This window comes from Pteronotus mesoamericanus, unplaced genomic scaffold (genome assembly GCF_021234165.1).
Source record: "Pteronotus mesoamericanus isolate MK-2021 breed Mesoamerican mustached bat unplaced genomic scaffold, CSHL_Meso_final scaffold_85, whole genome shotgun sequence".
Taxonomy (NCBI): Eukaryota; Metazoa; Chordata; class Mammalia; order Chiroptera; family Mormoopidae; genus Pteronotus; species Pteronotus mesoamericanus.
Genome location: NW_026555329.1, coordinates 8796381 through 8812397, shown reverse-complemented (window position 1 = coordinate 8812397; position 16017 = coordinate 8796381). Strand labels below are relative to the sequence as shown.

The 16017-nt window shown below is 37.8% G+C and overlaps 1 protein-coding gene across 1 annotated transcript in view; it reads left to right on the top strand.

The window, feature by feature from the left end:
* The first annotated feature begins 1548 nt into the window (after positions 1 to 1548).
* HDAC9 (histone deacetylase 9) overlaps positions 1549 to 16017 on the top strand; it is a 608128-nt gene continuing 593659 nt past the window's right edge. Inside the window, exon 1 of the mRNA XM_054564529.1 lies at positions 1549 to 1641. Within this exon, the coding sequence (XP_054420504.1) occupies positions 1617 to 1641 (25 nt within the window). The 5' untranslated portion in view covers positions 1549 to 1616. The remainder of the gene's footprint in view (positions 1642 to 16017) is intronic.

Sequence of the window (16017 nt, the reverse complement as noted above, 5' to 3'; positions counted from 1 at the left end):
ATGGGGAGAGTGGCAAGTATCTGTTGGCACGGTTGATGTAAAAATGACATCAGTATGGTCTTTCTACAATACTTTGTAACCATTTAAAACTATGCAAATGATTTTTTTCTTTAAAATATGACATTGCCATTTTTTATTTAGAAGCCAAAATCAGAATGTCTGTTTGCTGATACAGAAATAAAAAGAGTTTTCTGTTCTTCCTTTTCCACTTTTTAAGGAGTATTGCTTTCTCATCAACATGGAAATTAAGATTCTTTAAATAATGTTAATAAAATAAGCACAGTGTATAATTTTGAAGATTTATAAAAATATGCATTTTATTGTTACTAAACCTTAATATATATCCAGCATTAAAGATGTGATGAGAAGTAGTCTGCTATAATCAATGACTCTATTTAACTGTGCTAATAATGAGCATATTTCTATTTAGAGACCATTTAAAGTATTATAGGTATTCTTGGTGAGGTTATATAGTTCTTCAAAGGGAATACATATTTATATCCTGCTTTATACATTTGGGAAAAATATAGTAATAACACTTTCAAAATACTGATGGGAAAACGAATCACAATAAATATGTTGTATTCTCAAGGTAAGGAGATGTATAATTCTCAGAGTTATGGCATTCTGTGTATAAAAATAGTGCAGTTGGGCTATATTATTTTTTGCAAGAAACTCATTAAGTACAGCATTAAGAGCTTCTTCTTCTTCCTCTTCTATTTTTAAACTTTGAGAAATTCCAGTAAACTGTGAGGAAACTGTCTTTCCAATTGCTTTTTCTTTGCTGCAATGTCTAGCAGTGAGAGTACATCCAAATTAAAAGCAGAAAGCCCCTTAAATTCCTTTCAAGAAGTCCACCCTGTTAAGTGCCACTCCTAGAAAGACTATGGGTGTTGCTGCTTTTGGCTGGAACAAGATTGCAAAAGTCTTCAAGAAGAAATGGAAATTGTATGGGGAATTTCCTGTCACTCTTACACTTTATGGTTTATTTATTCCTTTTTTTAGTCCATTAAAATTCCTTCACCAAGAAGTCTTATCTCTAGAAGGAAATCTTTGACAATGATAAAAATACTATTGTAATGAGATACTTATATGCAAAATTCCAAAAAGTATTGTAAATTCCTGTAATAATGATAACAAAAAAACCCAAATTATAGTGACTAGTAAATAGGAAACTAATTATAACTATGTGAAGTGGTTTCCCATTCACAAATTTTATTTTGTTGTTCACAATATTTCTGTGTTTGAAGCATAATTGGGAAATTTGCTCCTTTATAGATAAAATTATAATGGATGTAGAAATCATTAATTGTATATCTACATGTAAATGTAATACCTATATATCTATAATAGATAACATATATTGATACAGATCATTATTGATGAAGATTTAAGACACTTGGGATGTTGGCGTGACTTCTTCAAAGACCCACGGTTGACCTGTGGCTGAGCTGACACTCCGTGTCTTCTCCTTTGTGGTTTGACATAACACATATCATCCACATGCATTTCTCTTGCATCCTAGGTTTCCCCTCTACCAGCCCCTCGTGGACAGACATTGCCGGCTGAAGGACGGCTGCGAATCCACACCCTACCTGTCAGTCCTACCGACTCCCATGATGAGCTCACCAGTGCAGCCCGGTAGGTCTCATTGCTTTCTAAACCACTAACAGACTTTATAGGAAAGATGTTACTTTGTGTTGCTTCAAACCAAACGTTGAAGTCATGGAAGGACCTTTTATTTTTTTCTGATGAAGGTTGGTTGCTATAATGAATTTTGAATATTTATTCTATAGCGAGTCACCTATTATGTAACCCAGTTGGCTTTTCAGGCGATTCATTTGTTTTGTTACCTGAGCACTGGGCTTTCATTCTTCCAGTTCTAATGTAACATTTGGGTTGAATTTTATGAAGTTATAAATGTTAATTACAAATCCCGTAGGCATCTAAATTACGCCCATACTCTTTCTGACCTAGTACGTGTCTGTATGCTTTTAAATTGTTCTGTGGACTTTGGAAGTCAGCTTGTGGAATCACTCCTCCTTCATCTCTTGACACACAGGAAGGATATTTTTCCTCCCCACCCTTCTTTGCTGTCACTCCTGTTTCCTATATACATACTTAATTACAATCGCAGCACCTGCTTCCTCCGAATGCCGTGTACTGTGTGGCTCGTGTAGCGCTGTGACCAGCACTGCCCACACCCATTCCTACGGGAACAGGGCGTCGCTTTTGGAACAAACACAATCCAAGTCTTAAGAATGATGGAATAGGGTCAAAAACCGCATGAACACATTTAAAAAGAATTTTCTGTTTGGATTACTATAGGGGCATTCACTTCTGTGTATTAATTAAAACACTGTTTCAGCGTATTGATAGATATCCTTGAGTTATGCAGCTTCCAAGACTGAAGCTAATGTAATGTTATGTTCAGAGTTTATAAAGGGATGTCTTGCCAAGATTTTCCCTCTGCGGAGTGCCACACCCGGGTTAGCTGCTCTGAAATGTCACGGCCTCATGAGTCGTGCCCCACCCCCCCGCTGGAGGCCCGTCGCTTGCATGTTGAATTTGGAACTGGATATTATTGGAGAGTAGAACTGTGATTGTTGATTCTAGAATGACATAGCAGAGCTCTTCCAGAGTGTTTCAGCACAGTCATGATTTGTACTTGGCATTGTCATCTGGATAAGCAGGTGAAGGGTTACCTGGGCCTCTTATCTCTGAATCCCTGTATTCCCTCAGACTTACCATGCATTAGCATCATTGGGAGGGATTGTTAAAAATAAGCCCCATGGCCCTGGCTGGTGTGGCTCGGTTGGATGGGCATCGTCCGGCAAACTGAAGGGTTGCTGGTTGGTCAGGGGACATGCCTGGGTTGCAGGTTCGATCCCCAGTCGGGGCATGTACGGAAGGCAACCGATTGATGTTTCTCTCTCACTGATCAATGTTTGTCCCCACCTCTTTTTCTCTCCCTTCCCTTCTCTAAAACTCAAACAAGCCCCATGCCCATAGTTTTTGACTCAGTAGATGTAGAGCGGGCCCAATAATTGCGATTTTTGCCGGTTGTTGCTATGGCTGCCTGGGAACTACACTTCAGTAACCACTGCTCTAACTTGCTGTTCCTGTTCCTTCCCCTGCCCCACCTGCTCTCCACCTTGCTCTCGTAAATAGCCCTGTGTGAACTGCATTGCTCATCACAGTTATAGTCTAGTCTTCTTATCCTTTCTATTAAGATGAACTTAAATCCATGTTTGCATTTCATATGTGTATATATTGCATTTTAAATATATATTTTATATTCATTTATATATAAACTTAATGTTTCAAAATTGCATAATTTAACAGAGGCATTTAATTTAGAACCACCACAGTCAAACTTTTTTTTCTTCTTCTTGTGGTAGAATGTGTTGGAATCATTAAAAAACATACTAAAAGCAATAGGAACAAATTGGCTAAGTACAGAAGTGGCAGAACACCTCCTCCATTTCCAGAAGTTATTATTTATAATTTATATGGGGCTTGCCTTTATTTCCCAAGACCAGAAACTAGACATTTTATATATTTAATGAACTTGCCCCCGTCCCTTTTTTCTCTGCCCCCTCAACACACACGTGCACCCTCCCCACATTGTTTGCTATCACCTGCCTTCACTGTACAGGAGAGGGACAGGGCAGATTGTGTGATGGGAGAATAGGGTTTATGGCAGTGACAATAACTATATGCAAAGGCAACATTGGAAATGGCATTTCTACCTGGATAAGTAATCTTGAAATGGACACAACGTGCAGATACCATCAAGGCCAGTGAAAGATGCAACTACACAGGAAAAATTTGAATCTAAATTATAATGGAACTCAATCTATACAATTTACTGACTTTCAAATAGTTCAAGTGTTGAATTTCAGTGTCTCTATGGTCTTTATTTACCATGTTTCTAATGTGTAGACCTGGACCCACCTGTTTAATGAGAAGCACACAGTCCACTTAGAACACTATTTTAAGTGGTTAAATTTGCCTTTGAGTCCATTAAGGCCTGTTGAAAGGTAACTACATTGCAATGAGTGGATGCAGAAATATTTTGATAAACTTAGTTGAGAAAGAGAATCAATACAGTGTAATAAGAAATATTTTTAAATTTAACATGCTTAAAGAAAAGTGGATCAAATGCCAGAAAGTTAAACAGGTGAGAGATTTTATGGTGATTATTAGTGTGAGCTATGAGCACCCTAGAGAATTTCTCAGTCAGGTTTGTATTACATCTAATTTCATTCTAAAAGTAATATTTTCGGAGAGGTCTGTGTGAGGGTGATATGACTGTTGGTTTTCTCATCTTATGTGTGAAACAGAGTAGGGTGAGATTTTTGTTATTAATGTCGTTATTAAGTTAACTGCTTAAGACATAAAGTATGAGTATATTGCGCAGCAAAGCTATAGAAATGCTGTATATATATATATATATTTATATATATGGAACAGATGGTCAGAAGTAACATTTACTGAACTTTGTGAGGTAAAAGAGAGAAGGAAAACAGTTGGGCGATGCAGTTAACACCTCCTGAGGGAGAAGAAACAAACACAATGAAAGGGGATTTGAGATTTAATGTAAGTCATACTGTCCACCTGCTGTAGGTGGTTGGTTGTGTAGAAAGTGCCTGTGAACCAATGCGTCAAGGTGCGTATGGAGAAGGAGGGACTATGATGCATAGCTCAGCTGCTTATACTGAAGACAGTAACCACTTATAGCATTTTAGAAAAACCTTGGAGTTCTTATAAGTAAATATGTTTTTATTTATAAGAACTCTAAGTTAAGACATAAGATGGTCAAATATATTAGGCCCTCTTTTTTTAAAAAAAGTAAAATAATACCAAATGCATTGATAAATTTCACACTTACCTGACGCTAGCTTACAGTCGGTAATCTTTGACAGTTGCATTCAGCTTACCCTGTCCTCACGAATGGTGACTTCATAACATGAAAATCTCCTTGGGGGCTGCTATTGCAAAGAGAAGGTTCTTGCCAGGATGATAATAGTTCAGTTAGGAGAAGGGAAGAAGTAGGAGATAAATGAGACAACTACTGAGTGAAGTTTTTGACTGTAGAGTCCTTAAAATTTCCTTGTGTACTTTCTCACCAGAAAGTACCCTTGTACTGTCCCTTGTCTTCCTTAGACAGAGGTCTTAATTCTATTTGGGAACTTTTTATGAATGAAATCTCAGTTGAGGAAAGTCATAGCAAATGGGCAAGGTTAGGGGAAGTCTTTTCTGTTTACTGTGAATAAGTACAAACCATGATTAGAGACCTGAAATGCACCTGGACAATGTTTGGCCACAAAGGTGAATATGTTATTCTGCTCTTAGTCTGTATCTTATGGCATCATAACGATTCCACTGGTGAGAAATAACTTAATCAGTTGACTTAGAAGTGTTTTTTCCTTCCATCTCCTTTTTCTAACTATGCAAAAAGAGAATTAAATTGGTTTTATGCATTCACCATCCATTTCTTTTGCTTTTGTCCCACAAAGGGCTCTGAGGAATTCCATGCACCAGGAAAAGAGACATACTCTGGTTATTACAGAAGTTCTTTAATAATCAGTTTCGCAGACAGAGTACAATATTTCTGTTTGTCTTGAAAATTGGTTCTGGGGTGGTGTGCATTCTTTTCCCCATCTCATACAAGTTCTCCATCCATATTCAAGTACAGTTGATATCAAGTACTAAATATTACTGTCTTGATCATTCATTCAGTCAAACAGTAAGTGCTGAGTTTTGAATATAGAATCACTGGTTCTTATTCTGATTTTACTGCCCCAATACTGTTCTTAGGGTACTGGGTACTGCTTTGTGGCACTGAGGAGCTTGAACGGAGGGAAGACTATGTGGATGAGATTGGCAGCTATTTGCTGCAATTGAGATAGTCATTCATTCAAAACTCATGAAGCATCTATTTTGTGCCAGGTAGTGCATTATTCAGTGGCACTAAATCATGGACCTTATGGACAGCACCTGATAGTGTGGGAGACAGAAGTGAAAATAGTTTTGGTTCATTCAAGGTGCTGAGTACTTTAAGATATATATAAGCAGAAATTAATTTCTCCTCTACAGCAGTAAAGATGCCATTTCTAGTCATTTAATTTTTATCAGAAGTGCCAAATATCAGAAGGCAAGACTTTAGGGCTCACGTAATCTAGAGTTTCCCAAACATGTCAGATAATAAGAATCACCTGGGACTCTTATTCACAGTTAATGTTCGCAGACCCCTCCCCAAAGGAGACTGACGTAGGAGACCTGGAGTAGGTACTAAATAACATAGAACACCCTGCTCTTCACTGTGACTGGGTCAAGTGCAGAAATATTCTTTAATCTGCTTAACAAACTCTAGTGTTTCTTATTTTGGGACTCCAGAAAAACAAAAAAATACTTCATTAAATTCCGACCTCAGTATAGGTGTATTCTCTTGTGAGCTGAGGTATAATTCAGTTGTTCTGCTTTCTGATAAATAAAACACTAGTGCTGTGGAAAACTACAGGAGGGGATAATGTGTGGGGGTATTCCGGTGGTTTACATTCTTTGCTACCTGGGCCATACTGTTTCATGTCAAGATGAACCAAAGAGTTCCTTGTAGATAGAGTACGTTTCCCTCCCTTCCCTACCACCTCAAAACATATTTCTACCTATTTTAGCAGAGATCAGATTTTTAGTATGATATTTTAGAAAACATGATTTGAGCCTGAACATTTTTAAGAGTAAACAAATTAGGCTGCATCAACCCTAGAATGATTCCAGTATGACTTTTAAGATGATGGATTTAATTTATGTAAAGTAATTTTGATGAAAACACGCCCAAAGGAATTTTCCAAACATCGACCAGAAGGTGCATGATGCTCCCAGAATTATGCACTGATGTGGCCTTGTGGGCTTCTAGATGACCTTGGATGGTGGAGTTTCCATAGCAGTAATTGTAAAGTTCAGTAACTTTAGTTTTCAAAGCCCATTGCATAAAGGCAGCTGAGTTTTCTTTTCTTCACCATTGTGGGAACACATAATAACTACTCCACCCATACAGAGTGAGAGGACCAGGCAATTCATATAAGCTAAATGTTTGTGGCAAGATCTTATACTCTATTCTGCTTTTCATTGGCAAGTCTTAGACAAAAATTTGTTGAGTTTCCCCTACATGCCTTTGTTTTAAAAAAAGAGCCGAATTATCTTATAAAAATGTAGATTAGGTTTAGCTAATAATCAAAAAGTTCTTTGAAATCTAACTTTGTTATGGAAATGCTAAGTAGTATAAACAATTTGAGGGCAAGCATTAATGAAATCTTCACTGCAAGCATTTTTTAAGAGGGCCAATAAAAGCTTCACAGTTCAATTAATACAGCACAACGTTGGGTTTTCCAGAAGCATATGGGGCCCAGAAGGCCTGCCCCTGTTTTTAAAATTTACAAACTCTTTAATGATTCACCACTTTTACTCCAGCGCATTACCCACCGTGGTGCCGTTTAGTCATTAAGCAGGAAACTAAAACCAGGACAAAGCTCCAAACAAATATCATAATGTCCACGTGGGGACTTTTTCTTCAGCTTGTTCACAATGTTACCATAAAAAATGAATGGTACACCCAATAAATTCAATAAAAATAAAAAAAGAATAGTAAATGAAATAGAGTCATAGGACAGATCAAGTGGTAATGGCTTCCCCAGACGAGTGGTCAGTTGGCTTTTTAATGAAATACAGGTCAAACTTCATTGCAATAAGCTGTATGTAACTAAAATATTTTCAGGTTCCTGGTGAATTATTTATTTCAGGTGGTATTCAATAAAAATATTCTAAGATAATCAAATAAATTAGTCCCTTGATGTTTTTGTTGTAATAGAATTTGATCACAGAGTAGAGTATTGGTGGGAAACACTGAATATTAAATTTATTAAATATTGTTTTGAATTTTTTTTACTAATATAACTTTATAGTTATTCTTTTGCTATTTGTCCTTTGTAAATATTTTCATTAATTTTTAGAGAGAGGGAAAGGGAGGGAGAGAAACGTCAATCGAACGGTTGTCTCTCTCATGAGCCGTGATCAGGGGACTGAACCCACAACCCAGGTATGTGCCCTGACTGGGAATCGAACAGTCGACCTTTCGCTTTGCAAGATGACACCCAACCAACTGAGCCACACTGGTTAGAGCTCTTTTGCTCTTTATAAGTCTAAACCTCTCAATCTGATGTTCACGTCTGAAACAATCAGAGTGAGCATTTCATTTTACTCATTCTCCAGTTCCCGAGGGACAGTGCTTTAAAAGTTAGGCACCAACCTTTTCCCAAAGTGTTCAGTTTAAATTTATTCTGCACATTTATTTGTTCCCACCTTTACTTTCCATATTAAATTTTGGTGGGTAATTTAATTTATGTATTTCTTATTGTGTTCATTGTTGAAGCACTGCCCAACACCCCATAATGCAGTTCAGTCAGGAAGGAAGGCTGTTTCTTATTTCACATAAAGACTAAACGCGTTTCCCTGAGTGGTGGGCTGTTCTTTTTCTTGTGACTGTTCAGGGCCCCAGACAGCTTAGAACAGGTGGTGCACACCTCCACAGCTAATGGATTCTAACATGCATGTACATCTCCACATCAGGCTGATGGAAGGGAAATGGGAGAAGTGGATTGTGTGTAAGTTTCCCCAGGTGTATCGCTTCTGTTCACAGCTTATGGGGTAGAATTTAGACAGATGGTCATACCTAATTACAAAGGAGTTTGGGAAATGTAATCTAGTAATAGCCCAGGGAGAGACAGAAACAGTTTTGGTGAATAGCTGGCCAGTCTCTACCATATTTGTCCTGACCATTTACGCCTGGGAGTGCAAACACGGCATTGTTTTTGAATAAACCAGTTATTAAAGAGTCAAGTAAGGTTCCTTTAAAGAGATAGAAGTACTTTAAAATCAGGACAAATCAACTTACAAACATTTTGTAAAAGCTGTTTAACTAAGCCTTCCTTTATGAATCATGTCAAATAGTGAAGCAGAATAACTGTTAGAAAATTCAAGTTCGTGTTTTTAGTGGGAGCTCTTCAGAAAATGGGAATAACATGTGTAATGTAGATCACTGCATCCTTAATTACTATATAAAAATCATGTCAGTGACAGCCAGAGACTGAAAAAGAAAAAGGTCATGTCAACTTCCCTGAAATTATGGTTTCATATATGCTCAGGAAGAATTTCCTTAATATTCACAATTCTATGGTTGCTTTTTATGGCATATTGCTGTCACATTTTTAAACACCTTCATAGTTTTAAATATTACTGTGAAAATCTAGGACAATTGATACATACTTGTTTTGCACTGATCTTTACATGAGTGAAATTATAAAACTATGCTAGGCCACGAGTAAAATTTGGGTAATTCTGCAAAGTACACAGGGACAGCACTTTGTTTATAGCATTCTGTGGGACCTGTAGAAAATTTTTTTTCTCTGTATACTTTAGGGTTTGCTCTTAAGAGTACCAAAACTTTGTGTAGGTATAGGTTGTGTAGTGTGTGTGCATTTTTGTGTTTGTGTTGCAATATTATAATAACTCTGAGCAATACAGAGGTATGTAGGTCCATATTCCTCCCACCAAATGATACTCAAAAGCTTTTTTTTTAATATGGTTTTCTGTTTATTTCTTAATTTTTGTCATCTTTTGAGAATGTCAATATATAGCACTCTTCTCCATTTGTAATTTATTGCCTCTAATTTATTGTAGGTTTAGAAAGCAAAGAACTATGTTAAGTAAACTTGTTAGTAAGATTAGGGCAAGTTTTATAGGTTCTAAGGAGATGCACCAGGTCTCTTTTATGAGCTAAATACATGTTTGGTTTTTTTCTTACCTATAATAATTATATTTTAACTGTCTTCTGACACCACTTATCTTCTTGGTTCTCTCTGTCTTTGCTATATAGATTTACAAAATTCTGAGTTTTTGTAACAGGTGAGACATTGTTATGGTTTTGACTTCATCATGCATGTCTTACAAATTATATTCAATACGTTGTATCACTGCATATCCGTGTGTTGATTTGTATGTTATTTTGGAGTTACTTTACTATTAAAAATGAAAGACACTCAACTAAATTATTGTTGAGTTTTTCTTTAAAATCTCATGTTGAGTTACAGAGAATGGAGAAACTGAGATAGTCTGTGAAATTGTTTTAAGTCTTTTTTTCATGATCATTTTCTAACATTTGATTATATAAGCCACTTTCCTCTTGTGATAGATGGTTGCTCCTTAGGTAGTACAGCATAATGAACCTTTTCTCCCCAGACTCTTCTTAGCTTCCAAGAAGACTTTCTCTTCATATTGACATTATCGTTCCACTGGCAGCTGGCCGAGCTGGGGAATTTCCTTTGGTGTTGAAATTTGCCCTAATAATTGCACCCTCTTTGGAATTAGGCGAGTCCTGAGAGAGGGCAGATAATCATAGCGGCACGTACGTAGGCATCCGTCTTTTATTTTTCACTCTTGGAGGAAACTGCTCTTCAGAAAGAAATGCTGAAATGACGTATGAGCAAATTATTAATAAGAAAAGCTAGTTACGAGGTTTGGACTCTGAGAATATATGCATATTTAGTAAAAACTAGTGACACTTTCTGGGTCTACTTTTACTGGAAAGGCTGCTTGGTGTCCTTATCTGTGTTTTCTGATCTTGAGATTTCAAATGGTTTCTGGAGACCTGAGACCACTCTATAGATGGGCAAAGCTGGAACTTTATCCTCAACTCCTCTTTTTAAAATCTCTCTCTGATAGATAAAAGAAATGACAACTTATTGTACTTATTTGGTTTATCACTGGGATTCCAAATGTGTTCATGGACATGGATGTTTTGGGACTTTTACTATCATTTAGGGTGTACTATCTGTTGAAATAAACTATTAACCCAGTGATTATGGAGTAATTCTTCCCAAAGTCCTATCTCCTCTTATCATATGTTGTATTAAAAGAAGGATTGCAATTAAAAATTTAAGAAAATAAAAGCACGTAGCTATGAAAAATTCATTTGGGGTGGTTTTTATGTTATTTTTAATGTATCTGAAACTTTGTGCCTGTATTATGGCACTTCCTTTTTTAATGATGGAAAATTGACTGTATTGATATCTTATTTTGGCTTTATGTTGAAAATGAAATAATAAATTAGAAACTACACTTTAAAGGAAATAGTATATTAGTGAAAGGGCCTACAAATTAGTAGAAAAATTCAGAAAGCTAATTATAGAAAGAGGAAAAATAATATATACCATAACTTGTGTTAGGCAGTATGTGCTACTGAATCTTTAAATTTCAATAAAATATGTCAAAGTAGAGTTCATTTTCCCATATGTTGGGAGGACAGATAATTCACCTACCCATTTGCCTTTCTACCTTCCTCAATTTTCTTTCTTCCTTTTACTTTTATCCTGCCTAACTCCAAAAAGGGTTTGGGATCTATATAAGAAGTTTTAAAAAAAATAAAATACACGAGGAGGAAAGGAAATGAAGGAAGGAAAATTGGATAAAGTAGATACCTTCACTCCATAACTAAAGTTCTATAAAGTTTCTAGAAGAGGACTAGGCTCTTAGTTTCCTGGTCGCAAGTCTGTTTACAATTAGGAGATTAATCTCCTTTCGGCCTAAATCTGATCAAGTCACGTCTGCCTTTAACAAACACCAGCGGCTTTCCATCACCTCCACCAGAGGTACCCAAGGACCCTGCACCCTGTTCAGGTTTGTCTTCCTTTGTTTTCTCTGTGAACCCTGCACCCTGTTCCTTCCCCAGGTACCGCTTTCCTGCTTTCTCACTGCTGGTAGTGTCCCTGCCCACTCCCCGCACTATTAGCCCCCCCCGACACTACCACCCCCTTCCCCTAGTTCTTGAGCGATTTCTTTACTTATCCTCAAGCCTTGCCTTCAGTTCCATTTTCCTGTGCAGCAGCCCTGGGTGGCCGCGGGCTTCTCTGACATCTGTTCCCTCTGTTGATTGTAGAACTCTTAGTGCCGGGAGTTGCCTTAGTAATAGACTAAGCTTTTTGAGAGCTAGGGACATCTTTCTAAGATTTCTTTCTTTTTTTTTTTTTTTTGGTATAAACTAAAGCAGTGCTATTTATTTTACTCACAGTTGCTCGCTTAGTTAAGTAATACACTGCCTAGCACATAAAAGGAGCCAAATAAGTGAGGGGAAAAAAAGGACAGTTTGTGAGGAGGCTGATGATAGTGGTGCTATCATTGGAGGGTGGGGAGGAGATTGAAAATATCTGAGCAGAACCAAGCTGCTTGATCTCTGGTAAATCATGTCCCTTCCTCTGTGGGGTTTTTTTTTTTTCTCATTTGTTAACTTTCTTTTCTTTTCACTTTTTCCGAGTGACAGTTTTGAGACATTCTTTTACCTCTACTTAGTGCTACCCACAGAAGTGTTTTTTCTTCTCTTTCTAGGGTGTCTTGCCTTTCCCTGAACAATTAACATTGCAATGGGGCGGTTATTGTTTGCTAGGCTTTGTGGCTGCAGACTGAGTTCCCTAAATGTGGAGAAGCCTCTACATTTGGAAACGCTTTAGCTAGCACAGTGGTGTAGGAGCAGCCCTGCCAGCCTTTTTCCTTTTAGTCGCTTGGACTTGTCCCTGTTCTAACACTTACAAGCAACCTGCCTCCCCATAAAAAATACACTTTGTAGTTAAGAACAGAGAAAAGAATAGAAGGGTCTTGAATGCTTAATCAGGAAATTGTTTTTAAGTTAGTTTAGAACTCATTAGTCCAACAGCCTTTAAACTTTTAAAATTTCAGTTTTACATACTGTATTATTAAGTTACTTTTTTATATATGGTGTTTCTAAGGACCTTCAATAAAATATGTATACAAAAGGTATGATTTTTCTATCTTTATATGTTTTCAGTCCCTCTCATTTAAAATAATTTTATTAACCAATGTCACCCCAATAAAATTAATAAAATTCGTTTCCGATATGAGGAGATAAGTAATGAGCTTATAAGCACTTTAATGTAATAGTTGAAGTCTTAAGAAAGATTAAATGAGTCTTAATCTTCCTGTGTGTTTGCATTAGAGATGCGCTTTTGGTATTATTCAACAGTGTTGGAACATAAGTATCTGATAGACAAAGTGATCTGTTACCTTATATTTCTAGTCAACTGAGGTCCCTTCCCCATCTGCCCAGGAAGTTCATTTTACTAAAGATCATGGGAAGAACAGATGTGGAACAGGCAAGCACTGCATGCCTTTCACACAGAGCTCTCTGGGGAACCCCTTTGGGGAGGCTTTTGTTTGTCACGCATATAACAAGTATGTCTTTACCCTGAATGATGCAATGGCCCAGCCTCCTGTGGGGTAACATCCACCGACAATAAAGCCATAACCCATTAGTTTGATCGCAGACTCCCCGAATCCGTGGGGATTTGCCCCAGTCTAAATGAGTGACTACATCTCAAACAATGAGATAAACCTGAGGTCCTTGGGGAGTAGGCACTTGTTAAGGTTAGATTGTTTATTTTGCTTGTTATAATTGCAGGATTATTAAGGAAATGTTTATATCTTATTGTGGCCATGTGTTCTTCATGTCTGTATTCCTTATTATCCTCTATTCCCCACCGCTATGAAAAAAAGTCTTCATACACATGAGGTCTGACTAAACCCGTATCTCTTGCTTTGAACACTTTGTTACCTTATTTGTCTATTAATGACAAGCTATACAAATGCATATTTGGAGTTATTAATAAAGCCCAAGGATTTAAACAGAAGCTCTGGAAATGAGTGTGACCTGCCGTCAATCTGTTACTCCCTAAATCTCCCTTTGTCCTGGTTTCCTTATTTAGAAAATATGTCATGAATGTGTTGCATTGGTACATAAAAGGTACAATGGTAAAAAATAAAAAGGTAGTAAAGGACCTAGTATGGGTATAGAACTATTACACACACATTTGTGTTTCTTTTTTCCCCCTCAGTTGCAACCCGTGGTCGCCCTGTTGTAAATGTCATCGCAAACTCCGATGCTGTAGGTCCTTCTACACGGATGAGAAAGACCGGCCTTCCAGGCTCTTTCACAATTGCTAGTTTTGTCTCTGTCTCAGATTTGCTCTCATCTGAGCAGATGGAATCAGTCCCTCCCTCTTTGATTTTATACACCAGCGCTCTACTTTATCGCACCTGCCTTGCTTCACCTTTTCGGTGTGTTTTTATACTGTTCGCCATGCCAGCTTTTTTTGTGAGTGCGCCCTCCTTCCCTTGCCCTCTGCACATTTGCTGTTGTACATTAATTACATGTGGTTTAATGAAAATATTGGCCACGAGTGTCCTCCTGGATCTTTTACTAGCAATGTCGTATTGTCATTTTTTGTCAAGGGATTTCTTTTTTTTGGTCAAATCAGGAAGCACAGGTGAGTGTAAGGGACTTACCATTTTGCAGTTTTCATCCACAGAAGAAGTTGTATTTGGTGCCCAGGTTTAGATTAAAGAGTCGCCGAACTCTGTGGGGTTTAGAATCTGCAGCGGACAGCTGAGCAAGGAAAGAGAGAGCAAAGGTGCCAGGAAGGGTCAGGGAATCTGAATTAAAAACACCGCTCTGCCCTGCCTAACTTGGGGCTTTGGACAAGTTACTTTACCTCTCTGGATCCCATCTTGCGTTAGTTTCCGGTGGCTGCTGTAACCAAATGACAGTAAGCTTGATGGCTTAAAATAACAGAAATGTATCCTCTCACAGTCTGGAAGCCAGAAGTCCAAAGTCAGTGTCACTGGGCAGAACTCTGGGTGTCCGCAGGGCTGTGTTCCTCCCAGAGGTTCTGGGGCAGAATCTGTTCCTTGCCTCTTCCAGGTCCTGGTGGCTGCCAGCATCCTGTCGTTGTGGCTGCATCGCTCCAGTCTCTGCCTCTGTGGGCACGTTGTCTTCTTCTGTGCTGTCAAATCTGCCTCTGCCTCCCTGCTGTAAGCACGCATGTGATGGCACTCAGGGCTCACCGGGATAGTACAGAATCATCTCTGCCTCTCCAGATCTTTAATCACGTCAGCGAAGTGCCCCCCTTTTTATATTTTTGCCATTTAGGATAACATTTACAGATTCCATGGATAAGGATGTGGGTATCTTTGGGAGAGATGTCATTAGTCCAGAAATAATTTCTGAAGTCCTACTGGCTTGTAATTTCTATTATTGCAATTGCTCCTTCATTCACCCATTCACCAGACTTTTATGTCATGCCTGCCATATACCAGACACTGTGCTAGGTATTAGGAGTAACACACTGACCACGCCTCTAATTATTTCATTAAGTTGTTGATAAGATGTACCGTACAGAATAAATGCAGAGATCCGGGTAAGATAGACAACTTGGTTTAGACTATAAGATTAATTCTTTGTAGATCCCCTTTTGCATCATGTTAGAGAACGACCCCCATCATTCCTCAGTGCTTGTGAATTATTTCAGTAACTACAGGGGTTACGTGCAGCGGGTGGACCAGAAGGTGTTTTTGCAGGGGGAAGAGTATGTATCAGCCTAAATTCAATTCAACAGAATGTATTTAGTACAAAGTCAAATATGGACACTGACCCTCGAAGAATTTATAATCTTATACAATTCTTATCAACCCTGGCTGCACATCAACATAAATAGTAGAGCTTTAATATACATGCCTTTTCCCCCTCCCCACATTGTGCTTGGTTCTGGGTGGAGCCTGAGCATCTTTTTCTTTTTGTTTCTTTGTCTTTCTTTCTTTCTTTCTTTCTTTCTTTCTTTCTTTCTTTCTTTCTTTCTTTCTTTCTTTCTTTCTTCCTTTTTTTTTTTTTTTTTTTTTTTTTTTTTTTTTAGCTCATTAGGAGGTTCTTATGTGCTGCTAGGATTCAGCACAGAGAATCTGATCTGGGTAGAAGCTACCTGTAATTAGAAAAACAAATACACAGGTACTGATCAAAATGCAAGATAAAATACTATAAGTCTCATTAAGATATACAGAAACAAAATAATTTGGATACCTAGAGGAGGATGCGATCATACTTGGCTCAAGGAAACT